General features: G+C 43.8%; 1 protein-coding gene across 1 annotated transcript; it reads right to left on the bottom strand.

The window, feature by feature from the left end:
* Window positions 1-342: 342 nt before the first annotated feature.
* Window positions 343-27,914, bottom strand: ASB9 (ankyrin repeat and SOCS box containing 9). The gene is made up of 7 exons (XM_036912938.2): window positions 27,546-27,914; window positions 20,021-20,100; window positions 9,553-9,660; window positions 8,031-8,181; window positions 6,124-6,258; window positions 4,069-4,257; window positions 343-537 (listed from the first exon to the last, which is right to left on the bottom strand). The coding sequence occupies exons 1-7, from the start codon at window positions 27,769-27,771 to the stop codon at window positions 413-415; spliced, it is 1,014 nt and encodes a 337-aa protein (XP_036768833.2). The 5' UTR covers window positions 27,772-27,914; the 3' UTR covers window positions 343-412.
* Window positions 27,915-27,978: the final 64 nt, after the last annotated feature.

Here is a 27,978-nt window from a genome sequence, read left to right on the forward strand (position 1 = left end):
GTCCCCAGGTCAGCACCAGAAAACCTATATGCACTCGAGTCTGTCCCATGGGTAACCAGACAAACGGACCTTGCTGAGTCTGGGTGTCTTCCCTGGAGAAAGGGGAGGGACCAGCACCCCTGTGATAGGTTCCTGCCAGGGCCGCATGATTTGACACGTAATATGCTCCTGGCTCAGCGCTTGGCATATAGTAGATGCTCCAACAGTAGTTGTTATTTTAGCTGTCCTCTTACAGGGAAGGAAGGAAAAGGTCTCCGTGCCTCCCAACCAACAATACAAAAGTACCCAGTGTGTTTCCATTGAAAATAAAAATCTAATGGAAAAAACTAGGCAAGCTCTATAAACCTGACTTTATTTGTAAATTCCAGCGGCTACAACACTCGATAATGTTTGCCTGTTGTTTGTGACACATCTAAATGTGGAGCAGAAACCGTTTCAGCTCCTCGGGGAAGACAAGGTCAGCGATCTTATGATGCTGTCGGATCCCAAAGCACTTCCGAATTCTAAGGCGGCAGAGGTGCATCAGAGAAGGAGGCTCTGGAGAAAGAGCATAAGATAAGCCACACATTGGTCTCACTGATCTAAGGCTGCCCTCCCTCCCTTCTGTTAAGGCACACAAGCTATCGCAGTTTTACAAAGAAATAGTATGGCTCTGTTTCAGACCATCTTCTAGTTTTTGTAGGAAGCATTTTTAGGCCATGATCTCTCTTTTCTGGTATCTAAATGAAATGGGTTTGTTAGGTTTTGACTTAGAATGGACTGAAAAAAATTCAAAGCTGAGTCTCACTACTAGAGGCTTCCAGAAGCTCATTTCGGAACTACAGAGCTACAGAAAATTCCCCAATAATGAAAATAAAGTTCATGTTTAATGACTTTGTCTTCGACCTTAAAAAAAAAAGGTCATTGTTTCTAGATGAAATATTTTTATAACTTAGAAAGTTTAAGGTATTCAAGGGAGCTCTCAGTGAAGCATATGTGTATGTTCTTATTAAGTCAAGTTTGTTTTTATATTCTGCCTTCAGAGCTTTCCCAATGCTTCAACTCATGGGTGAAAAGTGAACTAGCTTGGGGAATCAAACCTTGCTTAGGCAACCAGCCAAGAGTTTACATGTTAGGGCAGTGGTTCTCAACAGGGGTTGGGGGTAAGGAAAAAGGAGGGCCGTTCTGGGGGACACTTGGCAATGTCTGGAGACATTTTTGGTTGTCACAACTTGGGGGAGCTACTAGTATCCAGCAGGTAGAGGTCGGGGGGCAGCGGGGGCTGCTAACATCCTACAGTGCGTGGACAGCCCCCTACTGGCCAGGGATATGAACAGTGCTGAGGTTGAGACACCCATTTAAGGGGAAAAGGATGTGAAATGATCCACTCCAAACCCCCCACACCAAGTTGTAATGGGAAGTCCCTTTTGGTTATTAAAAACACACACAAAAGCAAAGCTATATACCCTCAGGAATCCCCTAAACCAGCAGTCCTCAATGCAGCCTGCATTTCGGAATCACCTGGGGTGGGGTGGGGGGAGGGGGTTAAACATCACGACATCAGGCCCCACCTCACAGGTGTTGCTTCAGTTGTAGGGCCCGTGCCTGCGGATTATTTTAAAGGTATGTGCCTCAGGTCATTTCACTGTGCAGCCAGGGCTGAGAATACAACCCAAAGGATCTGGTAGCCTCTCATTTCCTATAGCATTACCACAAGCTACAGGATAAACTAGGTTGTCTATTCCTAAGGTGACACAGACAAGAAGTGGACATAGACACAAGCTTAAAGCAATGAAGGCAGCCTTCGCAGTCAGGCCCTCACAGCCCATTCGGAAGGCCCCTGATGGAATAAGGGCACCTTCCAGATGCTGCCCAGAGAGCTCAGGGTATATATTACCAGGCTGCTCCCCGGTGTACTCGAGGCACATAGTAACAAGCTGAGCAAAGTACACTGTGGGGAAACGGAACGTCGTCTCATCTCACCGAGGGCTGGAGAAGGATGTGACTAATCCTGTGAGCCAGATACACTGGCAGGACAACTGTAGGAGGTACTGAGACTTATGAAGAGCAAGAAACGTCAGGCCAAGGCTGCTGGAGAATTAAAAGCAGGACGTCAGAGTAAGCTTCGTGTAACTACTGGTGCAAATGGAGTATCTGGTGGTTAGTGCAAGCTGGGAGACATACAACCACCGTAGCCATGATTCCACGTAAATAGAGCTGAAAAGCCACTGCAGCTGTGTCGCCACTTGCTGGCACCTGCAAGGACACAGGGGGTTTGCCTCACTTCACGATAAAACCCGCTGAATCTATTCGTGAACTGGCATATTGCTTTGGGTCTTGATTTCTTTTTCCCCTCAGCAACATTCACAATGCTTTCAGGCCAAAGCGTACTCGGGCGGCTCCGGTCGTGCTGGGCTCACGGAGTCGCTTTTAGTTTTCATTATGGGCCGTGAGTAAACACTGCTTTACATGCTTTTTAGGGAGTGGTGGTGGTAATATTCCTGAATTCCTTGCCAGGGACACCCAGAGACCAAAATCACTGTGTTAAATCCTCAGGGCTGGCTTTCTGCGCTGGCCTGGCCCCGTGTCCCATGGGCTGCCAGGCTGCTGGGAGGTGACCTCACCAAAACCCCAGAAATGACTCATGGAGGCAAAAGAAGGGGTGATTCTCTCCAGAGGCAAGTGACATTTTATAAGCCAGTGGGGTCACTGGCTGCAGTTGCCAAAATGTGAATTAAACACATTAAAGGCAACGTAGGTATCCAAAGAATGGCTTTGGGAACTGAAGTGGAAGGAAGAGTCAGTGGAGACAGTGTGAACGTCCAGGAAGATGACCTGATGCGGCGGGGGGATCATATACACAGGCAGGTGTGGGTGTGGGTGTGAGACTCTGGCTTCAGGGGCTGAGGCAATGCTGCCTTTGTGCATCCTTCCCAAGTAAAGAAAATGGTATCTTACAACTGTGTCAGTATAAAGATGAACATAATCCAGGTTGAGTTTTACTCATTTTCTTCCTTGTGCTTTTAAAAGAAATTAAAATACTTATGTGGGGGGCCCCAAGCATTGTGCCATCTATGCCTGCTGGAGAAATCATCCCTGAATATTTAGATAGAATGTTTTGGAAACAAGAAATGGTCAAACTGTAGGCAGAGTTGCCTGGTGGTTATCCCCCTGCTTAATGCAAAGGGCTTTCTATTGGACCTGCTCTCCCTGTGCCTGGGCTCAGGCTTCCCTAGGGTGGCTGGCGCAGCTCTGGAAGCACAGATCCTGTATGGGGAGCTCCAAGGCAGGGCTTCGGCCTTGAGCAGCCTGGGGCAGTGGGACTTGGAGGAAGGACTCTGTGGCTACTTTACAAATCTGCCGAGAGCCAGGCTTAATTCTCAGTGCATCGGGAAAAAATGCATATTTCACATCAGAATCTTTCTGGTAGGGAAGCCGGCTTCCAAGTCCTGCAAACCCTAAAACTTAACAAGGTCCACGCTGGTGAGAAAACTGCTCTCCACCTCTAGGTGCGAGTAAGAATGCAATCTGAGGGACCCAGCCCTGACCTTGCGGCCCTGCCCCTTGCTTGCTGGCCAACTACAATGTTTAGTCATTGCCGTCACTTCCCATTTATGGAGGAGGGCAGACTTTGTGTTGATTGGCTTGCAAGAGTGCCCATCTTCAGACTGCTGTGCATCATTATGACACTGCATGAGCTGCATTCTACCTCTGAAAACCAAGGACCCCTGAGTTCTTCCAGCCCCTCTTCATTATACAACCCAAAGAGGTTTCTGTTGCATCATTCTAAAGTACATTTTAAATAATTTTAATAATAACATTTAAAATTTTTGAAAGCTGGTCTACCCTATATATGAATATGAGATCACCCCAAATAGCCTGTCTCCAACCTGCAAAGAGCATGATGGTCACTGACTACATAACCAGCGCTGTACTTTGAACACTAAATATCTCCGTTCCCCATACTTGCTGATGGCAGAGAAGGAGCTTTCTCAGAGTGCTGGAAGTCAGAACTCTGTAAGTACCTCCCCGCTAGGTCCTGCAGGAGTCTCTACAGATTGGGGCTTAGGTTCAGGCAAAAAGAAGCACCTTTTCTCTGCAAAAGCTGGATCACAGAGCTCCCTGGAGGCAGCAACTCCACGGGCCGCTTGTCTTCGGCATTCCTGGCCTGGATGTCTGCTCCAAAGTCCATGAGCAGGTGGGCCAGCTCACCACTGGCTACCCTGGCCACAGCATGAAGAGGGGAATCCAGACCTCGACCTCTGTTCACACTTGCTCCTAAGCAGTCATGAGAACAACAGGGTCAGCGAGAAGCAGAGCCCAAGCATCCCTCAAAATGCCCTAACAAAAGGGCATCCATAGTGGACACAGCAGTTCTCCGGAGAAATGGGAGATGACTTGATTCCACTTAATAATACAAGGAAAATGCCATTTGACAGTGTGGCTGAAGGTACAACATGAGCTATAAGCATATGAGGTTTAAAACCTCACCTTTGATGTTACGCTCAGTGAAATAAACCAGGTGGAGAAAGACAAATACCAAATGATTTCCCTCATTTGTGGAATGTAACAACGAAGCAAAACAGAAGGAACAAAACAGCAGCAGACTCACAGACTCCAAGAAGGGACTAGCGGTTACCAAAAGGAAGGGGCTGGGGAGAGTGGGTGGGGAGGGAGGGAGAAGGGGATTAAGGGGCACTATAATTACCACACACAATATAGGCAGGTCACGGGGAATCAGTACAGCACAGAGAATACAAGTAATGACTCTATGACTATAGCATCTCACTATGCTGATGGACAGTGACTGCAATGGGAGGGTGGTGAGGACTTGATAATATGGGTGAATGTTGAAGCCACTGTGTTGTTTATGTGAAACCATCATGAGATTGTATATCAATGATACTTTAATAAAAAAATAAAATAAAACCTCACCTTTGAGCACTATGCACAGGTGTGATACATGTAAGAAAAATACTGGTGGTATGAAAATGGCACACTCATTATTAATGGAGCCAAGTATTAGCCAGTACAGACCAGAAGTGACGTTAGACGGTGAAATCCCATCTATAGCAAGCAGCCATGTTCACACACTGAGCAACTGCCACGTGGTTTAAAACCTGGGATTTGGAACTATGATCTGGACTGTGAAGAGTAATCAACTTGGGAAGCATCTCTTAGATTGGGGTGGGCAATCCTGAGACCACAGGGAACGTGACAAAATCCTCTTCAGGAGTAAGGTGGGTTTCCAGGACCATCCCCAGCCAGTTCCATCTGTGTGCTCTCAACAAATCCCCACTGCAGCCTGGATGCTGGCCCCCACTGTGGGGACACGTGGCTTTGCTTGAGTGGCTGCCCCTCTAGTAAAATGGGCATCCATGTTTACTCAACAAATGTTACCTGAATTGTTTTTGTATTGTTCTTGGCCTTGTGAGGGACACTGAACCTGGCCCTTTTGAATGTCAAACCTGGCCCTTTCCTGACTAAGGAGCTTACAATATACTTAGGGCCACGAGAAAGAGAAAAAGAGAGAGAAAGAGAAGATCTCCTAACTCATGGCAATGGCTACCAAGTCAGTAGAAGGCAAAAAGAACTACAAGAACATTCAAGGGGGGAAAGATTACAGGAGTTTTAAAAAATAACCAGGATTCAAATAATTAGAGGTGATGAAATGGTGTTCCAACACTGAAGAAAGGACAGGACATGAGCAGAGAAGTAGGAAATGATGCCACATAGGCCTCTTCAAAGAAAACCTTGAATTTACTACAAATGGACAAGTTTGTTTCTAAGGCAAAGAGAATTGGTTATGGAGGGAAACTCAGCCCTAATCCAGCAGCTGAGAGAGGAATGCAGGCTAATAATGTGGCTGGAGGGAGGAGGGAGGTGGCGGGAAGGGAGGGCATCACCAAGGCCCACCCTAGGAGGGGATGTCAGCATCATGATCCTCACCCTTCCCGATAAGTGAGAAACCTAAAGTACAGACAGAGTAAAACAACTCCCCCTGGAAACACAGCCCACATGAACCCGGATCTCGCCCAACTCCACTGCCCACCCTCTTCCTTCTGCTGCAATACAAAGAGCTTGACAATACATTTAACTTACTTTTCATGTTCTTTCCTTGTTTCATTTTGTTTTATGTTTTACCTGACTGCAGAAGCTTCTTGGCACAGGCCGCCTGGTGGTTTTCACAAGCCAAATACAGTGGGGTGCCCAGGTGGCTGATGTTACAGTCAATGTCGCCCCCATGGTCAACAAGGGACTCGATGCACTGCATGTGGCCTGCAGCCCAAAGCAAAAGAAAACGGTTACAGCACAAATTCTCTTAGCTGGGGAAACAACACTTCCCCATTTTTTGTGTTTAAATTTGCCACCAACTTGTCCACTAAGGAAAGGTATTTCCTTTACTTTGACTAGGGAATGGTTGTAAACTCTGCCATCAGTTAACAGCTTGATCATGAGATGTGCTCTGCAGCTCTGGGTGGAAGGCCACGGGAGTTGACTAGCCACAGTCAGCAACCGCCCACCTTTTTCAATTGTCAGTGGCTTTGTACTCAGTCTGGGGACAGAAATTGAAGTGAGAGTTGGGAGAGGCACAGAGGAACGGGGACTGGAGGTGGTCCTGTACAAGCAGGGGCCCAGTGTGGGCCATGGGGCGGGATGGAAACTTCCAACCCCACCAAGGGCAGGGCAGGGGTAGCAGGTCACCCTGGGCACAGGCGACACTTGGAAGAAGCTGTCAACTCCAGCATGCGCGGGGCGCAGTCCAGCAAACCGGACTTGGTAAAAGCTGAATCACTCTCCCCTGGTCGAGAACGTCGTGATTTAAATACTGCTCCTTGGTGTTTCTCTTGTTATACCATTTTAGTTCTATGTATCCCATGAATATGATGAGTTAGCATGTCTCTTAATGAATAAATGTCAATGTTTCGGGAGGTAATTACAATATGGGTGTCACATGCTGTAAGGATCACGGGAAGCCAGTCTGTGGAAAGTCCCTGGGGAAACAGAAAGCAGCAAAAATACGTGACAACCAGCTGATTTCACTTACTTGTGGAATCTGAAAACCAAACCAAACAAAATGAACAAAATACCAGTAGACTCACGGACACTGAGAAGTGACCAGTGGTTACCATGTGGGGGGGGGCCTGACGGGGAGGGGAGGGAGGATGAAGGGATAAAGGGGCGCAAAAATTCTCAGTCATAATAAAAGGTGGTCATGGGAACAGTAGTACAGCATGGAGAATATAGCCAGTGATTCTGTAACATCCTCCTATGTTGACAGATAGTAACTGCATGAGTTGGGATAAGAATTTAATAATACAGGTAACTGGTGAACCACTGCTGTATACTTGAAACCAATGTAAAATTGTATATCAAGTATACTTCAATAAAAAAAATGGTTAACTGTGAGGTGATAGGTGTGTTGATTAACTCGATTGTGGTAATCATTTCACAATGTATATATATACCAAATATATCATTTTATCTGTCAATTATACCTCAATAAAGCTGGGGGTGGGGAAGAATTACTCCAAAGTATATATAACATATTTCTAAAAGTTCAAAAGTTTGCTTCACTTAGCAAACCTAGATGACCCTGAGATAATATTCTTTAAGGCCCTAAAATAGAAGAATATAATTTATTCTATAAAATAACTTCATTTTATGGTCTCACAGATTCAACAATATTTTCCACAAATATTGACAGTCTACTATGTGCCAGGCCCTATTCCAAAAAGATAGCAGTAAACAACATTCCAAATGCTCTAAAAGGGTGGTTCTCAAACTTATTGTGCATCAGAATCACCTAGAGGGCTTGGTAAACAAAACACAGACAGCTGGGTCCCACCCCCAGAGTTACTGATTTAATGATGGGCCTGGAGTGGGGCCCAAGAATCTGCATTTGCAGCCAGGTCAAGCAGATGCTTCTGGTCCCAGGACCCCACATGGCCAACTATTGCTCTAAAATAGACCTCCTTTTCCCTCTTCCTTTCAACAGTAAGATATCCCTTGGAGGAGGAGTAGAAAACTTCAGTTCTCAACAGATTTACCTCTCTTAGCAGCTTCATGGATGGGGGATGCCAGATCACTCACAGGGTTGGGGCTGGCTCCATGCTGCAGAAGCAAATTCACACAGTCCTGGCTGCCACTGACGCAAGCATTAAACAAGGGGGTATGCCACTCTGTAGTGATGCCGTTCACCTGGAAAGGAAAGCTCCAGTGTGAAGCCTTTGCAATTCCTCCCATCACAACATGGAGACTAGTTTTCCCATCCTTGAATCTGGGCTTGTCCACGTGACAACAGGCTTTGGCCAATGGGACAGTCACCAACGTGATGCAAGCAGAGCGCTTGCCCTTTCTTCTGCTCTCTTGGAATCCCTGCTACCATGTGAGCAAGCCCAGGCTGCCTGCTAATGGATGAGGGGTTACATAGAGATTTTCTGTCTCCGCAGACATCCCAGCCATCCTGGCCAAAGGCATCATGAACCAGCCTGCCCCACCTATTTGCTCTGTCTGGGGCACACAGCCACACAACACTCCCCAGCCTCCCTGGCAGCTAGACATGGCCTGAATTCTGGCCAATGGGATGTGGGCAAAATGATATATGTCATTACTAAGACTGCCCCTTAAAAATCTTCCACTCACAGTCCTGCATGTTTTCTTCCCCTTACAGCCACCTGGAACACAGATGACCCCTCAAGCACACATAAAAGTCACTTGTTGAAGACAGCAGAGCAACAGGATGAAGGGGGCCTGTGTGCTCAAATCACCTCTGGGAAAGAGCCGCTCTGGCGGGAACACCCACACTGGAGTTTCAGCTGAGCAAGAAATAAGCTTTCATTGCATTAGGCTACTGAGATTTCAGGAGTTCGTAAATTCTTAAAATCGTTAGAGTTAGGCACATATAAATGCTCAGTAAATACTGCTTGAGAGAATATGAGAAATCCACAATTTTCTGATTAGATTTTTCTATCCCTTTTGAGCATGAAAGGACTTCGTTAATAAGAGACTTACTGCTCCCTACTTTCAAATTCAATGGCTTTGTATCTTCCTTCTCCAGGATCTCATTATGCCATCCTGATTCTCATGCTCTAAACAACAAGCCTATACCTAATCTCTCTCAATCCTCACACTGCAACAAGCTAGGCAATGTTTTTGTTCATTTTCCTCTTTTTTCAGATACAGACTCTAAATCTCAGAGGCTAAACAACTTTCCGAAGTTTCCAATATTAGTAAATGTTAGACATGGTCTGGAACCATTTCTCAAGTCCTATGTTCTTACAATATTTCACTACCTTCCAGCCACAGGAATGAAGGCAGGAAATCTAACCACTATTTATTGGTAGTGGCTGTTAAAAAAGTGATATAGACTTGAGCCATGACTTTCTAGCTAGAAACTCAGTATTTCATCTATCGCTAAAGCAAATAAGCTTGATGGACATAATACTTTTGAACAACACTTCTCTTCATATTTCAAATCAGACTAATCCAAAATGCTGAAAATTATTCAGAAGGTATAGAAATAGTCATTTGCATTCACATTTTCTAAGATGTTACTTGAACTGAACTTACCTGAGCTCCCCATTTTAATAAAATGTTTACACAAGAGGGATGTCCTCCGAGACAGGCTTCATGGAGTGGGGACACGTGATCTGCCGTGAGAAGGTTCACCGGCCACCCCTGGAGGAGGGGAAATGGGCAGAGTAAGGGGTACAAAGCAACAGCTCCATAACGTTGCTTTTCAGCCACAAACCTCGTACTATGACAACTCTTTCAAAAGTTAATCTGCCTCAAGGAAAACCCATTAGGCTATCATCAGACTTCTCAACAGAAACCTTACAAGCCAGAAGAGAATGGCACGATATATTTAATGCAATGAAACAGAAGGGCCTTGAACCAAGGATACTGTATCCAGCATGACTATCATTTAAATATGAAGGAGGGATTAAACAATTCCCAGAAAAGCAAAAATTGAGGGAATTTGCCTCCCACAAACCACCTCTACAGGATATTTTAAAGGGACTGCTCTAGATGGAAGTACTCCTAAGGGCAAATAGATGTCAACAGAGAAAATAAAATCACAACAAAGAAAGCAGACCAACCAAATACTAACTAAAGGCAAAAAAGAAAATCAACTACTCACAAAAGCAGTCAAAGGAAACACAAAAGAGCACAAAATAAAACACCTAACATATAAAGAATGGAGGAGGAGGAATAAGAAGGAAGAGACATAAAGAATCATCAGACTGGGTTTATAATAGCTCAATAAGTGAGTTAAGTTAGATGGTTAGATAGTAAAGAAACCAACCTTGAACCTTTGGTAACCACAAATCTAAAGCCTGCGATGGCAATAAGTACATATCTTTCAATAATCACCCTAAATGTAAATGGACTGAATGCACCAATCAAAAGACACAGAGTAATAGAATGGATAAAAAAGCAAGACCCATCTATATGCTGCTTACAAGGGACTCACCTCAAACCCAAACACATACACAGACTAAAAGTCAAGGGATGGAAAAAGATATTTCATGCAAACAATAGGGAGAAAAAAGCAGGTGTTGCAGTACTTGAATCAGACAAAATAGACTTCAAAACAAAAAAGTAACAAGAGATAAAGAAGGACATTATATGATGATAAAGGGGTCAGTCCAACAAGAGGATATAACCATTATAAATATAGATGCACCCAATACAGGAGCACCAACATATGTGAAACAAATACTAACAGAATTAAAGGAGGAAATAGAATGCAATGCATTTGTTCTAGAAGACTTCAACACACCACTCACTACAAAGGACAGATCAACCAGACAGAAAATAAGTAAGAACAGAAGGCATTGAACAACACACTAGAACAGATGGACTTAACAGATATCTACAGAACTCTACACCCAAAAGCAGCAGGATACACATTCTTCTCAAGTGCACAAGGAATATTTTCCAAAATAGACCAAATACTAGGGCCACAAAAAGAGCCTCAGTAAATTCAAAATGATTGAAATTCTACCAACCAATTTCTCAGACCACAAAGGCATAAAACTAGAAATAAATTGTACAAAGAAAACAAAAAGGCTCACAAACACATGGAGGCTTAACAACATGCTCCTAAATAATCAATGGATCAATGAGCAAATAAAAACAGAGATCAAGCAATATATGGAGACAAATGAAAACAATAATTCAACACCACAAAAAATCTGTGTGATGCAGCCAAGGTTGTGCTAAGAGGAAAGTATATTGCAGTACAGGCCTACCTCAAGAAAGAAGAATGATCCCATAAAAGCAGTCTAAACTCACAATTAATGAAACTAGAAAAAGAAAACAAATGAGGCCCAAAGTCAGTAGAAGGAGGGAAATAATAAAGATTAGAGCAGAAATAAATAAAATTCAGAAGAATAAAACAATAGAAAGAATCAATGAAAGCAAGAGCTGGTTCTTCAAGAAAAAAAAATAGATAAACCCCTAGCCAGACTTATCAAGAAAAAAGAGAGTATACATACATAAATAGAATCAGAAAAAGAGAAAGGAAAAAAAACTGCAACAGAAATACAAAGAATTATTGGAGAATACTATGAAAAATTATATGCTAACAAACTGGATAACCTGGAAGAAATGGACAACTTTCTAGAAAAATACAACCTTCCAAGGCTGACCAAGGAAGAAATAGAAAATCTGAATTGACCAATTACCAGTAACGAAATTGAACTGGTAATCAAAAACCTACCTAAGAACAAAACTCCTGGACCATATGGCTTCACTGCTGAATTTTATCAAACATTTAGTGAAGACCTAATACCCATTCGCCTTAAGGTTTTCCAAAAAATAGAAGAGGAGGGAATACATCCAAACTCATTCTATTAGGCTAGCATCACTCTAATACCAAAACCAGGCAAAGACACCACAAAAAAAGAAAATTACACACCAATATCCCTGATGAACATAGATGCAAAAATACTCAACAAAATACTAGCAAACTGAATTCAAAAATACATCAAAAAGATCATCCATCATGATCAAGTAGGATTTATGCCAGGGATGCAAGGATGGTACAACATTCGAAAATCCATCAACATCATCCACCACATCAACAAAAAGAAAGACAAAAACCACACGATCATCTCCATAGATGCTGAAAAAGCATTTGACAAAATTCAACATCCATTCATGATAAAAACTCTCAAGAAAATGGGTATAGAGGGCAAGTACCTCAACATAATAAAGGCCATATATATAAAACCTACAGCCAACATCATACTTAACAGTGAGAAGCTGAAAGCTTTTCCTCTAAGATCAGGAACAAGACAGGGATGCCCACTCTCCCCACTGTTTTTCAACACAGTACTGGAGGTCCTAGCCAAGGCAATCAGACAAAACAAAGAAATACAAGGAATCCAGACTGGTAAAGAAGAAGTCAAACTGTCACTATTTGCAGATGACATGATATTGTACATAAAAAACCCTACTAAAGAATCCACTCCAAAACTATTAGATCTAATATCTGAAGTCAGCAAAGTTGCAGGATACAAAATTAATACACAGAAATCTGTGGCATTCCTATACACTAACAATGAACTAGCAGAGAGAGAAATCAGGAAAACAATTCCATTCACAATTGCATCAGAAAGAATAAAATACCTAGGAATAAACCTAACCAAGGAAGTGAAAGACCTATACCCTGAAAACTGCAAGACACTCTTAAGAGAAATTAAAGAGGTCACTAACAAATGGAAACTCATCCCATGCTCTTGGCTAGGAAGAATTAATATTGTCAAAATGGCCATCCTGCCCAAAGCAATCTACAGATTCAATGCAATGCCTATCAAAATACCAACAGCATTCTTCAACAAACTGGAACAAATAGTTTTAAAATTCATATGGAACCACCAAAGACCCCAAAGAGCCAATGCAATCCTGAGAGGGAAAAATAAAGCAGGGGGGATCTCACCTCCCAACTTTAAGCTCTACTACAAAGCCACAGTAATCAAGACAATTTGGTACTGGCACAAGAACAGACCCACAGACCAGTGGAACAGAATAGAGACTCCAGCTATTAACCCAAACATATATGGTCAATTAATATTTGATAAAGGAGCCATGGACATACAATGGGGAAATGACAGCCTCTTCAACAGCTGGTGTTGGCAAAACTGGACAGCTACATGTAAGAGAATGAAACTGGATCATTGTCTAACCCCGTACACAAAAGTAAATCCAAAATGAATCAAAGACCTGAATGTAAGTCATGAAACCATAAAACTCTTAGAAAAAAACATAGGCAAAAATCTCTTGGACATAAACATAAGCAACTTCTTCATGAACATATCTCCCCGGGCAAGGGAAACAAAAGCAAAAATGAAGAAGTGGGACCACATCAAACTGACAAGCTTCTGTACAGCAAAGGACACCACCAATAGAACAAAAAGGCATCCTACAGTATGGAAGAATATATTCATAAATGACAGATCAAATAAAGTGGTGACATCCAAAATATATAAAGAGATCACACACCTCAACAAACAAAAAGCAAATAATCCAATTAAAAAATGGTCAGAGTTGCTGAACAGTTCTCCAAAGAAGAAATTCAAATGGCCAACAGACACATAAAAAGATGCCCCACATCCCTAGTCATCAGAGAAATGCAAATTAAAACCACAATGAGATATCACCTCACACCAGAAAGGATTGCCACCATCCAAAAGACAAACAACAACTAATTTTGGTGAGGTTGTGGAGAAAGGGGAACCCTCCTACACTGCTGGTGGGAATGTAAACTAGTTCAGCCATTGTGGAAAGCAGTATGGAGGTTCCTCAAAAAACTCAAAATAGAAATACCATTTGACCCAGGAATTCCACCCTAGGAATTTACCCTAAGAATGAAGCAGCCCAGTTTGAAAAAGACAGATGCACCCCTATGTTTATCACAGCACTGTTTACAATAGCCAAGAAATGGAAGCAACCTAAGTGTCTATCAGTAGATGAATGGATAAAGAAGATGTGGTAAATATACACAATGGAATATTATTCAGCCATAAGAAGAAAACAAATCCTACCATTTGCAGCAACATGGATGGAGCTAGAGGGGATTATGCTCAGTGAAATAAGCCAGGCGGAGAAAGAGAAGTACCAAATGATTTCACTCATCTGTGGAGTGAAAGATAAATTCTAGCTGAAATAAGCAGGCAAGGAGAGGCAACAAAGGGCCAGGTAATTTATTTAAATACCCCCGGGTGAGGTTCTGTGGCCTTCTTGTCACAGGCCATAGAAGTCACACCCGGTTAGGGAGGTGGGGGGCTTATAAGGGATTAGGAGGGGGAGGAGTGGGCAAGCTATCCTAGGGGGTGTGGAGAGGTATGATTGGCTAAAGGTGACACAATAGTCAACTAGAAACTTTTTTCCTTCCAAGAGGGAGGAGGCTGACATCCGGGTCTTAGTTGGCACATCAGGATGGAATTCACGGAGAGCTGTCCCCTTTCCATATACGGCACGGACTTTGGGGTCTTTTCTGTTCTCCCCCTATGGCATCTCTCTGTTCTGTTTGCATGTCCTTGTTTTTCCTTTCTCCAGCCTAACATGGAGTATAAGAACAAAGAAAAAACTGAAGGAATAAAACAGCAGCAGACTCACAGAACCCAAGAAAGGACTAACAGTTACCAAAGGGAACAGGACTAGGGAGGACAGGTGGGAAGGGAGGGATAAAGGGGGTGTGTGGGAAGAAAGGGGGCCTTATGATTAGCCTGTATAATGTGGGGGGGCACAGGGAGGGCTGGGCAACACAGAGAAGACAAGTAGTGATTCTACAGCATCTTACTAAGCTGATGGACAATGACTACAATGGGGTTTTTGGGGGGAACTTGGTGGTGGGGGGAGTCTAGTAAACATAATGTTCCTCATGTAATTGTAGAGTTATGATACAAAAAATAGTTAATCTGCCTCAAAATCTGACAGTACACCAAGGTGCTGACAATGACATAAACCAATAAACAAGGGACTTTCACACTGCTGGTGCAAGTGTAATACCACACACCCACTCAGGAAAACGGTTTGACACTATCTCTGAGAGTTGATGATAAACTTACCTACGACCCAGCCATTTGGCTCTTGGGTGTATGTATACACTCAAGACTGGGCTTCAGTGCGCTCTTACTCTCTCCTGTCCTCTTGGTGGATCATCGTGCTGACGAAGTCCATGACGAGGAACTGAGGCCCCAGTCCAACCACTGTGGAGGCAGTGAATCTTGCTGACAGAGTTAAGTCTGGACTTGGATCCACCTTCAGATGAGTATTAAAATGCCTGCAGCTCTGGCCCCCAATGTGACTGCAGACTCCTAAGGGCCCCTGACCCAGGTAAACTGTCTCGGCATTCCTGACCCACAGATACTGTGAGCTACATGTTACTTTAAGCTGCAAGTTTGGGGGTAAATTGTGACCCAGCAAGAGATGGTTAATATGGGGCCAAAGCATTAGGTGATCCTCCACAGATGGAGAGACGCAGAGAGTCCCAAGGCAGATGGACAATTACATTCTTCCTCTAGGTGCTCTAGGTCTGAAGAAGCGAGTATCTGAAAGGCCCTGGGGTTCATCAACCTCTAGGAAAATGTGCTCTCCAGGAGAGGGGTCATGAGCCCAATTCAAGCAGAACAGTGAAAAAACTCCAGGAGAGGGTCTACAGGCTTCCTGATCTTAGAATCCATTATCCTTAACAGGAGAAAACTGGGTGCAAAAAAAGTTCTTTATCTTGGGATGCATCAGTTAAAAGTACAGTTAGTTTAATTAATGACTTGGTAATATATTGTGCCTTTCTTTCCAGAATAGTTAAAATTTGCCTAAAATCATTCCAATACTCACTCACCATCATTCCTAAGCACTTCTACTTTTATAAATCAGTCCCCAAACCATCCTGGCCTTTTGACTTTTCAAACTTCGTGGGCAAGCTCATACTTTCTGAGATAGCCAATCACTCTGGCCATACACCTGAGTCTCTGAGATCTTGAACCCAGAGCCTTCCTTTGAGGGGGCCTTGGAAGGGGTTCTGTGAGGCCTGACATAACCCGCTTGGAAATGAGAAATTCCAATGTCCTGGACAGTATTTTGCCACCCAGCTCTGCAGTTTTCAGGCAGGGAAGGAACTGTGTCTTTCCTTCCTTCATAACCTCAAATCCCATCTGTACCCAATAGACACCCAATATATGTTGACTGACCCCCCTGACTCAAAAAGAATTTGAGTTATCGCATTTACCCCTTCACAAGTACTGCCCATGACTTTACAATGTGGCATCTGCTATTTCATTTTATTACTGTCATTATTATTTTCTTATTTTTTGGTGGCATCCCTTTAAAGATGTGTTCTCAAATCCTTTTTTCCTCCTCAACACCCTGTATTTGTCCAATCCCTTCCACTCACACTGCTACAGTGTACACCAGAAATTCAGAGCATTTAACTCTGAATTTTTAACTGCATTTTTCTCTGCACAACAGATCATGAGATAAAAGACTATGCTGTAAAGGAATTATTAGGTGTCCTGTTGTTATAAACGTCATCCTCCAGTTACCACTGCCATTTCTACACTATCATGTAGATGCTGCCACATAAGTCCAGGCATATGAAAATGTAAAAGAAAATTCACAGTACAAAAAGTTTACACCACACATCACATATTCACATTACAAAAAGGTTCTTTTACATCAAGGTTTCCTTGACAAATTTAGGATGGCATTTACAGTTCATCACTGAGCTACAGTTCTACTTTAAATGAACTGTGGTGATTTTTCTGAATTCTTGACAAGTCTGAATCATATAATATTTTAAGGTAATTTTTAACCCATTACTTCACACAAGGTTCAATCTACAGTGGGTTCACAGTTTTTTTTTAAAAAAAAAAGAAAAAAAACAGGATTGACTGGCTTTATCTTTAATTTTTCTGTAATCAGTTGTCTTCAGTTGTCTTCTAATGGTAACCTATACTCAGAAGCTCTTTCTGATGGTTCCATGGGGCTGTGCACTATCAGAGCACCCATGGGTGACACTGTGCTCCGTACCTGGCAGCTTTCTGTCCCAGCCCCAAGTCATATGCCCACCCAGACTGAACCAACTACAGGGTTAGGCTTTTTCCTTTGTCCTTTCTGTGATGAACACACTCTTCTGTACACTCAGCAGAAAGGAAAGTCATGAGCGCACATCTCACGTTCATCAGAACACATTCCCTTCCACTTTACCAAGGAGATCAAAGCCATCTTATGGCAGGGCTTCCTACATCCCCTTCCTCCCCACCTCTGCACCACTCTGCAGGTCTCTGATCTTCTTTTCCTTCACTGCTCCTTTCTTTGAGGAAGAAATGTGGGCACTGGCACCAGCAACCATGACCGTGCCGGCCCCTCAGCACGCCTGATCTCCCTCACCCAGCGCTGCTCACTGCGTCTCAGCGCTCTCCTCTGCCAGCATACTTTCCTTTGGCTTTCAAGGTCTTTCTATTGAATGATCACCAGCGACTTCCTCCTTCTTAAACCAATACACATTGCTCCATCTTCCACCTCCTTCCACCTCTGAATTTGCTGTTTTCATCTTGACCTCATGAAACCTCTCATGTGGCTTCTGAAACAGAGCTCTACCTAGAAGCAGCTCTATCTCTGACCTCTGACGGCCATTTTTCTTTCTCTTTCACTAACTCCATCCTCTTCTTCCTTCCATCTCCGAATGCAGTTTGCAAAATTCCGAATGCAAAATATAACTTGGTTTAGTTTAGCAACAGTGTTTTCCAGTATTCTTTGGCTCTCTGAGGTGCTGTGTAGATTGTAATGGGAGAATAAATAACATTTGTGATGACAGTTACTGGAATAGGTAATTTACAAAATGTCATCTCAGTTAATTCTCTCACACCATATAAGGTAACATAATGGATTGAATTTCGGTTCTCAAATCTTTACTGTCCTATAGCATTGCTTACAATCACACCCTTGACATAACTTCATAGTTGACAAAACATACTTCCTTGACCCTTTGGACTTGGTTGTCTGACTTGCTTTGACCAATGGGATGTTAGTAGATGTGATATAAACAGATTAGAAGTATTCTTGCCTAGTTGGGCTTGGCCTACAGTGCTCCAGCCTTTTGCCATGAAAAGAAAATTCCTTAAGGAGCCATTGCTCAAAGGATGGGAGACATGTGAGCAGAGCTGCACCCAATGCACAGCTTAGAGCCAAGCCCAGCCTAGACTGGCTGATCCAAAGACTCGTTAGCAAGAAATAAATGTTTATGGTATTATGACACTGGATTTCATGTGGGCTACTGCACAGCAAGATCTACTACAGGTAGGTATTGGAATGCTCATTTTATGAAGGCAAAAACTGAGGTTCCAAGAAGACAGAGCTTGCTCAAATAATGTGACTGGGCTTATTAGCTAAAGACATGGTTGCAGCTGATCTTCAGTTAACCTATAATACTGAAATGAATGTCAGTCCAATTTAATAAGTGATATATAAAAGCTGCAACGATCATTTTCCATCCTATCAAAAATAAGGTATATTTTATTTTATCTGGGAAGCAACTTAACTTCTTTTAGCTGGAATTATGTGCTACTATCTATATTTCAATGTATAATAGGCTGCTGTTATCATACACTGCTTAAGATAGTGGCTTAGGGGGTCTGCAAATTCTCTCTAAAAATTTAGTTACAGGGGATTTCTTAGTCTAGATAGGTCCATGAGATTGGCATTTTTAAAAAATTTAGAACAATTATATTGTGGAATCACTATGTTGTTCATCTGAAACCAATATAATATCATGTATCAACTGTATTTCGATTTTTAAAAATTAAAACATTTTCACTAACCACTACCTGAAATTTATGATGTCCTTCAATTATTAATATAGACAACACACCACAGTAGTAATAGCAGTACAGAGGACTATTGTTGAGAGGAATCACAGATATTCTTTTACTGCCTTACAATTGTTGCAGATATCTAAAATATCTCAAAATATGCAGTCATCCTATTTAGAAACTATGGTGGTTATTAGAATTGCCAGTAAATCTCCATTTTTAATGCATTAATAAAGAAGTCCATATATTACTATGTCACACTTGTTTTCATATTTTGAGAAGTCATCTCAGTATTGTGTTTTATGCATTTAAAACATCAGTCTGAGAAAGGGTCCGCAGACCCTGCCATGCTGCCCGCAGGGGTCAGCGGTACAGAAAGGGCCAAGAGCTCCTAACTTAAAAGAGCTGCACTCTTTTCAGGAAACAGAACATTCTGAGCAAGAACTTTATTAGAATTTTGAGTGCTGATTTAAACCCTCTCTTCAAGGTGCCTGTGGTTAACTTTCCAGTAACTTTAGACCAGCAAAGCTCAAATTAACGTGTACTAGGAATTACACCTGATGAGCAGAGACCCGCAAATCAAACCGGGAGAGCCACTGTCAGCTGGAGAGTCAACAGAACTGAAAATGTCTGTGAAACTGTACGATTACAGATTTTAAAAAGACACTTTCAAGGGTTTCTTTCGCATCAGGTGTTTTCAACATCAGCACTACTGACATGTGAGGCTAGATAGTTGTTTTATGTGGAAGGCTGTCCTGTGCAATGTAGAACATTTAGTAACATCCTTGGTCTCTAGCTACTAGACACCAGTATCATTCCCCCCTCCCTGCTCCCAGTTGTGACAATTAAAAATATCTCCAGACATTGTCAAACATCCCCTAAGGGATGAAACTGCCCCAGTTGAGAACCACTGTTTCACATGATAATTTTTAAGAACACAGTCTATTGAATACAGTGAAGGCAACTTGAATGCATGAATTGGCCTGTTATTCAGTCAATAGATATTTATTGTAGTACCTACTGTGTGCATGGACTTGTGCTAAACTATAGTGTTATGCCAGCCTCTATATAAAGAAATGTTTTGACAGAATAGGATTCACCTCATTTTGCTGAAGAGAAAATTTTTATCTTAATACCAGGCTATGGTTTTTTTTCTCAGTGAGGTGACTGATAGGATGTTCTTAGTATTTATCTTTGTTGTTTTCCAAAAAGCTACCTACCTGGCTGATGAGGTTCCTGAGAGACAGCACACGTCCATGGATGGCAGCTTCATACAAAGGAGACCAATCTGACACATCATCTGCATGGAAAGGGAGCAACGGGTCACACCCTGCTGGCACACTTTAGGCCCGGGGACTCACCCCAGCCCCTCAGTGAGAACCTCCCAGGTCTTAGCGGACAGAGACACGGGAGTCCATCAACCAAAACTCCCATCAGAACTTCACCACTTTTCCCCTTCATTGACATTGCCTGCACACCATTTATTTGTGATGTCTCAACAGCTAAAGAAGGAACTACAGCCAGTGTGCAAACTGAGAGCAAAAGAGGTGGATTGAGATGACAGGTAGGTTACTGTACTTACATTTACACACCTGTTTCAAAGGCAAATGGTCCATTTAGCTAAGTGAGACCTTCGCTAATGACCAGCATTAGTGTGTTAGCTGTGGTTGCCAGTCTCATTTCCTGCACGAGAAGCCAACTGTGACACCTCAGCAAACAGTGCCATATACTAATCATAGTCATCATGTAATTGCATACACTATTAGGCTTGGAATCAAACCTAAACAGAGCCATATCTATTTATGGATTACCTTCTGTCCCAACATCAAGCACAAATCAGAGTTCAGTCTGGCTTTGGGGGTAGTATTTACCCCTCAAAGGCAACGTGCCAGTGTGGCCAAGAGAAAGCCCTGAACTCAGACCTGTGTGGCTTCTTCTAAGCTGTGGGTCCCTAGACAGACTCTGAGCCACACTTTCCTTCCCTGTAAAGTGAGGACAGCAATATACCTACCCACAGCTCAGTCCTTAGTAGCAACTATTATTATCCTGCCCTAACAGTAAGCACAGAGTCTCGATGACACCCCATAATCACTGCTATTTAAAATAGCAAATTTATTCTACAACCATACGGAAAGATAACACATTCTTAGGAAGGAAAGCTGTAAACCCTATCCTAATGCATTAAATACTTTCCTCTCTTTGTAATCAAGTACGGATATAACCTAAATGAAGCATAGATCTGAATTTTTTTCATCTCAAGCTGCACCTAATTTCCACAACAAATAAATGCAGGAAGTCATAATGTGAGGATGGTTGCCTGAACTTGCTTCAACTGCACCTCTGCCTGCTTGAGTAAACACACTACACACAGACAAGGCAGGATAGTCTGGTACCAGTTGTGCCATGTAAAGGAACTGGTATCTCCTAAAATCTGAGAAGACCTGGAGAGCCAGGGTAGTTCTTAATGCCTTGCAAACTCAAAGGCCCTAGTGGACAAGGCTAGAACACCCTGTACTTAACATGCATTGGCTGGGGTTGACCTGCTACCTGGAGCTATCAATGACCTGGATAATCTGTCCCTGTGAGCAAATCACCATCCTTCCAGATGGATTCCTGAAACATTTAATAGGTAAGAGGAAGCTGAGTCATGCTCCTGCAATGCTTTCCTTCTGGGGTCACTAAGGTGCGTGAGGCAGCTTAGTGAAATGGCTTGTCCTACCTCCAAAACCTTATGCTCGGGTCCTTACAGCATTCTCTGGGGTTCCTCGTTCTCTCAGGTAAAATACTGCTGCTTTTAGGGCTTGGAGCCCACAATCTAGACTGCAGATATGGAAAGATTTCTCTCCAACTTACAATTAAAAGGACAACTAATTTCTCCCCTGTTGGTGCTGCCAATGTAAAAACACCAACCACACAAAATCTTGAGTGAGAAGAGTGAGCCAAAAGTTGAGAAAGTTTTGAAAATTAGTTTTAAATTAATTTGCAAGTGTAGCCTAATGTATCACCGTGTGTGATGATTAAACCATTTCTTCTTCCAAGTGCTCAGCGGCTAAGAAATAGAGCTGCTACACTCCTCTACCTTTCTTAAAGCAACTTCACACAATTAGAGTTGACAGCCCAAACACTCCAGGCGGCTAATTTGGGTCATAAATTGTAACGCTGTTCAGATTTCATAAAAATGAAGCAATTACATTATCAACTATAGAAAAAATGGGCTTTACTTTCTATTCATTCATCATGGAATCATTACTCCTTCTATTTAGGGCAAATAAAGAATTAGGTACTACTCTAAGAGAAAAAAAGAAAAGGGCTCCCTGAGGTTTGTACCCCTGCATTAGAATGTAGCATTTACAGAGCAGGTGAAGACTGTGCCTTTGAGAAGTACAAGGTGTGGTCCTACTACACATGGTGGGGGCTGACAATTTCTATCTGTCTAAAGGCTTTATTGAGTTATAATTCACATACTATCTAATGCACCCTTTAATATGCACAATTTAATGGTTTTCAGTATTTTCACAGAGCTGTGCAACCATCACAATTTTAGACCATCTTTATCATCCCAAAAAGAAACCCCTTGCCCATTAGCAGCCACTCCCCACTTCTGCTTCCCCCAACCCCTGGCAACCACTGATCTACTTTCTGTCTCTATGGATTTGCCTTTTCTGGACATTTCATATAAATGCAATCACACAACATGTGCTCTTTTGAGACTGGCTACCGTCACTCAGCATGTTTCAGGGTTCATGTACATTATAGTGTGTATCAGTACTTCATCCCTTTTTATGGCCAAATAATATCCATTGTACAGATAGACCACATTGTATTATCCATTTATCAGTTGCTAGGCATCTGTGTTGTTTCTATTTCTTGGTTATTATGAATCATGCTGCTATGAATATTCACATACAAATTTTTGAGTGGATGTATGTTTTCAGTTCTCTGGGATGCACACCCAGGAGCCCAACAGCTGTATGATATGGTGACCCAATGTTGAACCTTGTGAGGAACCGCCAGACTATTTTCCAAAGTGGCTGTACTACTTTATATTCCCATCAGCAGTGTATGAGACTTCCCTTTCTAATTGAAAGTCATTTCAAATTAGGGTTTGGGGAGCCTACCATAGTGTGCCTATACCCCTGCCCAGAAGAAAACCTTGGGTCCTTGTAAAGCCCAGATTCATTCCAAACTCATGCAAGGACTTAAGTCTCAACAGGTCTCTGAACAATTGAGTGATTAGATAAAAACTTAAAATTGTAACAATGGATAGGTTGACATTTTTTCTAGCATTGAGTGCATGGAGATACACACGCATACACACAGAGTTTAGGAGATGCCATAATTTGCAACATGGATTAGTCCACACACACACACTCTCTTTAGCTCCTGCAAAAACTGAAGAGAGAGCTGATAAGTGCACCTTGCGTGATCCTGCCTGGGAGGATCGGAGAGCCCTTTCTCCAGGGCTTTCCAGAGCCCACACCCCAAGTGGGCAATGAGCTATAGGCCCAACACATGTGCAATTAAACCCAGAAGCAGCTTTCCCTGCCTTCCTACTGAGAAGTGGAGAGAGTGGAGACTATCGATGAAGGGGACACTCAAGGTCACAATCCCCTTTGCCAAGGGTCCTCCAAAGTCTTTGAAACTCAAAGTCCATTATTTGTATACAATACATCATCGAAGCCCATGGTATGTATTAAGGATTCTTCCCCAACATTTGTTCACCCAGAGTGTACTGGTTTTACTGCCAAAAAATAGATGTCAAATGGGGTCACTGGCAATGCCACAGATCCAATAGCGTAGCTCATGGCCCAAATGGGGCAGGGAACTTTAACAAAAACACTCCACAAGTCCTCCAATTAGCACCATTAAACTTACCTTTCTTTTAAACTGAGTCTCCATCAAACCCTGCAGCACATTAGGAAAGCTGCCATTTCATTTTCATTGCAATTTCTGGAACTATTTTTTAAATTTCCATTATTTCAGAAGAGATTTAAAATGCACTAATTGGTACATTCTGAAAGAGCTATTAACGAAGCTCTAAGCTCTGAGGCAATAGCATAAATCTACCCACCCTGAGAAACATTTTGCAAGGTCAAGAGGGAGAAAGAGAGGTTGGGCTGCTCTGAGAGGGGGGAGTTGGGGAGGGCGGCGTTTGCCTTCAGTCTTTGGGACGTGATGGGGGAGGTTCAGAGGTGTGCACGAACACTGGAGAGGATCTGGGAGCTGTGTTCATGATTACAGTGGACCACGGCTGGATTTTAGGACAAAGAAGAAGAGGAGGAAGAGAAACAGAGGCTCATGGTCAGAAATGGCAATGGAAAGGCCCACTAGGCAACCCTTGGGCAAGTGGGGCCTGTCCACTGCAATCCTTTCTCCAGTTCCATTCCCCAGCCTCTTCTGTCTGTTGGGCCGCCTTCCCCACAGGGACCTCACACCACCACCCGTTCTGTCTGATCAGGCCGGTTTCCCTGGAAAACTCACCCCTGCTGAGGCAACGACCCAGTGCCTAAAACTCCACCACCAGAGAATGATGTTGCTTCCTTTCCACACCTTCTGCATGTGAATACTCTCTACAGGGTGGGCTCCATTTTGTCAGGAAAGGAATTTCTCTACAAAACCCTGAAGGATAGACACTAAAAATGGGACCATTGGTTACCTGCCCAGGGGAGTCTGGGTGGCTGTTAGTCAACCCTTCAATGTATTTCCCAAAATTTCACTGACAAGGTATGTATGGATTAGGTTCCTCAAGCCCTAACAAAATACCACAAACTGGGTGGCTTACTGCAGAAATGCACTGTCCCACTGTTCTGAAGGCTGCAAATCCGAAATGAAGGTGGTGTTGGGGCCACACTCTCTACGCAGGCTCTAGGGGAACCCCTTCCCTGAAGCTTCTAGCTTCTGGTGGCAGCTGCCCATCATTGCTGCTTCTTGGCTTGTTCCGCCCATCACCCCACTCTGCCTCTCTCATCACATGGCCTCCCTATCAGTCTCCTCTCCTCTTCTCGTAGGGACGCTGGTCTCTGAATTATAAGCCTATCTTAACTAATTACATCTGCAATGACCCTCTTTCCAGATAAGGTCATGTTCTGGGGTCCTGGGGGTTAGGACTCCAACATACTTCTTGAGGGGGACACAATTCAACCCCTAACATGGTATTTTCAGGGGAAAAAGACATACTTTTCCCACTTCTGGGGCAGGGGAGGCAAGCACTAGACAAATCTCTGTGAAGAGTTGGTTGACAGTTTCCTCTCCTTTCCTCCCTGTCTGCAGAGGAGCAGGCAGAGAAAGGCCTGTACATAGAGTGCAAGCAGCAATGTTCCCCCCAGACGACCCACACCTGGGCCCTATTTTCCCTCTGACCTGGTCCTGTGTCCTGTGCCAGGGGATACGCTCCACCTGAACTGAGTTTCTCGGCCTGGCCACTTGGAAAAGGCATTGTGAGTGCTTACATTCCATACTCTAAGGTCAAGACTTGAAAAGCATAAACAAATGCAATCCAGCTACAGCGGAGGTTCTGCCCAAGGGGCAGGACTGATGCAAAGCAGAGAAAGACGGCACTGAGGTGGGGAAGGGGAGACAGCCTGGGAGGGTTTCGTGCACATGTGGGGATGGTGGCTCGGCTGGGCATGGAAGGTGACCGGAGTTTGCCAGTCAGATGCAGAGGAGGAGGTGGTAGGAGAACGAGGCGTCCTGGCATCTGCTATCTGCTTGTCTGTCCTATGTCCTCAACTAAAGGCCTGCCCGGGCTCCATGCTCGGCTCTCGGCTCTCGGCCATCCTACCATTTCTCGTTTCCCAGGATTTCAGCACTGCCCCTGTGCAGAACATTCTGAGGTCTCTGATGCCCGAGCTGTAGTCACTCCACAGCCCCCATCCATGCCACCATGGTATGCTGGGTGGTGGGCAGGGGCACTGGCACTTTTCTGTTCAAAATACCAGGCTTCTCCCTCCCCGACTCTGCTGCCAAGCCAGGCCCTCTCCCCCAGTTCTCTGCCACCGAGCCCTCTTTCTTGACAGTACTTTAGGCTTGAACATTTTACACTTTGGGCTGCCTTCTCTCCTTTAGCCCCAGTATTTAAGCAACACAGCCTGACTTCTCTTTCATTTGAAATTGTCACCCATACTTTCCCTTTCTGTCTTTTCCAAAGTTTGTTCCAAATGTAAGCTTCATGCTCGCATTAGTGCAGTGGTTCTCAAAGTGTGGTCCCCACACAGCGCCTGCTACAGCATCAGAAGCTCTGGCAGAGGGTCCCGCTGTCTTCATGTAACAAACTCTCCAGGAGATGTTGGTGCATAGGCGATTTGAGAACCAGTGGATTAGTGCAGGAATTTGCCGTGATCCCATCCCAGTCCATTCTGACTGTGCTACCAGATTCATTCACTTTCTTCATTAGTGCTCCAGAACCATCGATGGCTCCCAGTTCCCTGCCTCCCCAAAGCTAAACCCCTCACCCCATTTTTCAGTCTTCATTATTGGGTTCCACCTCTCCACACTTGTTCTCATGAGACTCCCTAAGGCCCTCTGCATTCTAGTTGGGACAGCGTGTCCATTTTCTAAGTGCCATTCCTTTGAGCATATATACACCTGCCCATCCCCAACCACCCATCCTGCCCCAGCCAGAGCTGGACTGGAACCTTTTGAAACCATCAACAATAAGAAGTGGCTGGTGCCCCTCTCTTGGGTGGAAAAAAAAAGCAACATAATACTTAGCTATGAAATACTCATGCAGAACTCAACCCAATCACTGATTCTTTCCATTATTGATTGGTTTGCTGCTATAAAAATACATTAGGTTCATTTTTAAAAGTGCTTTTTGGTGCCACTCTGCTTCCTATTGCTCCCAGTTTGTATCCGTATAGCTCACTGATTCGGTTCTGCCTTCATGGATCCAAATCCACTCACTGCTGACTGCTCTGCTCATTTCACGAGCAAACTCAGATGAACGAATGAATGAATGAGCAGTCTCGTCTGCTCCATTAGCCAGAGGGAGGGCATATTGCATTTTCTTTCTGCTGGTTTCCCCCCTTCAGCAGCTGCACAGGAGGGTGAGAAGTCCTAGTGGACCGCAGGGTCCCTGCACATTGTCCCTTTGGTCAACAAGTGCTGTGGGCAGCCTACCAGGGTCCTGAACAGAACCTTCTCTCCTCGAATGGGCAGACCTGTTTTCAGAACCTGTCCGGTCAGCACGCACCTGCTGGCAGCTCTCGAGAAATGACAGTTGCCCAGAAGCCTGAGACGCTACACATTAGCGAAGACACCACCTGGCAGGTGAGAATCCTGCCTGTAAGGCACTTCTCTAAAAGTTTTTTTAAAAAGTTTAAAGTGAATCAATCAGTGCTCAAGCTATGAACCTCATTTATAAATCCAGCCCCACTTAAATGCCAGACACCTAAGACCTTTTCATGAATGTTTTAGCAGTAAAAACGTCCTATGTGTAAGTAACTTTCAAACCTCTAATGTAATGTAAGTGACACATTTGAACCATGAAGAATTATTCTTTGGAGTTTTAGTTTTTACTGGAGAATAAATGGGACAGATGACTATATGGTCGAGCAGACTCTGCAGATAGAGGTGTACACATTTTTTAACTGTGTGAAGGATATATATCAGCAAACTATGGCCATCTGTCCAGTCTCCCCTGGACACACCTCAGAGGAGCCACTGAAATCCAGGCCCTCTTCTGTCTTCTGCCCTGAGTACATGAGCCAACCTCCCCAGCACCGATTCCCCAGGCCCCAGACTTACCCCCCATCAACAGGTTTGAAAGGAGCCGGGCATCAGGAAGGTGTCCTGGCCTCAGGGGCTCGCTGCCAGTCCTGTACTGAGGTTCTTTGTCCATGGTGCCCTCCTGGGCTGGGCAAGCTGCATGCTCCACTTTAGTTGCTCTGAGAAAGTCCAAATTCCATGCTCCCTCGGCTCCTGGGAAATTCCAGTGCCTCACTGTCCTGGTCAGACGGTAAGGAACCGCCATCTGCAGCAGAGAACAGCACAGGGAGGGTAATTAGAGCACTACCTGTGGGCAGACGCGTGCACACAGACACACAGGCACATGTTCCACCTAGCTGGCTGGAGGTTGGCCAAAGCCCACAACAGCCCCCCCGCCAACCCCAAGTCTGCAAAGTTGCTGATGTCACGTCCTTTCCAAAACAGACCAATCAGTGAGGTAGTCTTGGTGTTT

This window comes from Manis pentadactyla, chromosome X (genome assembly GCF_030020395.1).
Source record: "Manis pentadactyla isolate mManPen7 chromosome X, mManPen7.hap1, whole genome shotgun sequence".
Lineage (NCBI taxonomy): Eukaryota > Metazoa > Chordata > Mammalia > Pholidota > Manidae > Manis > Manis pentadactyla.

Coding starts and splice junctions, on each gene's coding strand:
- ASB9 (XM_036912938.2), bottom strand. CDS start 27,771: ATGGCGGTTCCTTACCGTCTGACCAGGACAGTGAGGCACTGGAATTTC. Junction 8,182..9,552: donor TATTAAAATGGGGAGCTCAG/GTAAGTTCAGTT, acceptor TTTCCTTTCCAG/GTGAACGGCATCACTACAGA. Junction 6,259..8,030: donor CCATGAAGCTGCTAAGAGAG/GTAAATCTGTTG, acceptor TTTGGGCTGCAG/GCCACATGCAGTGCATCGAG.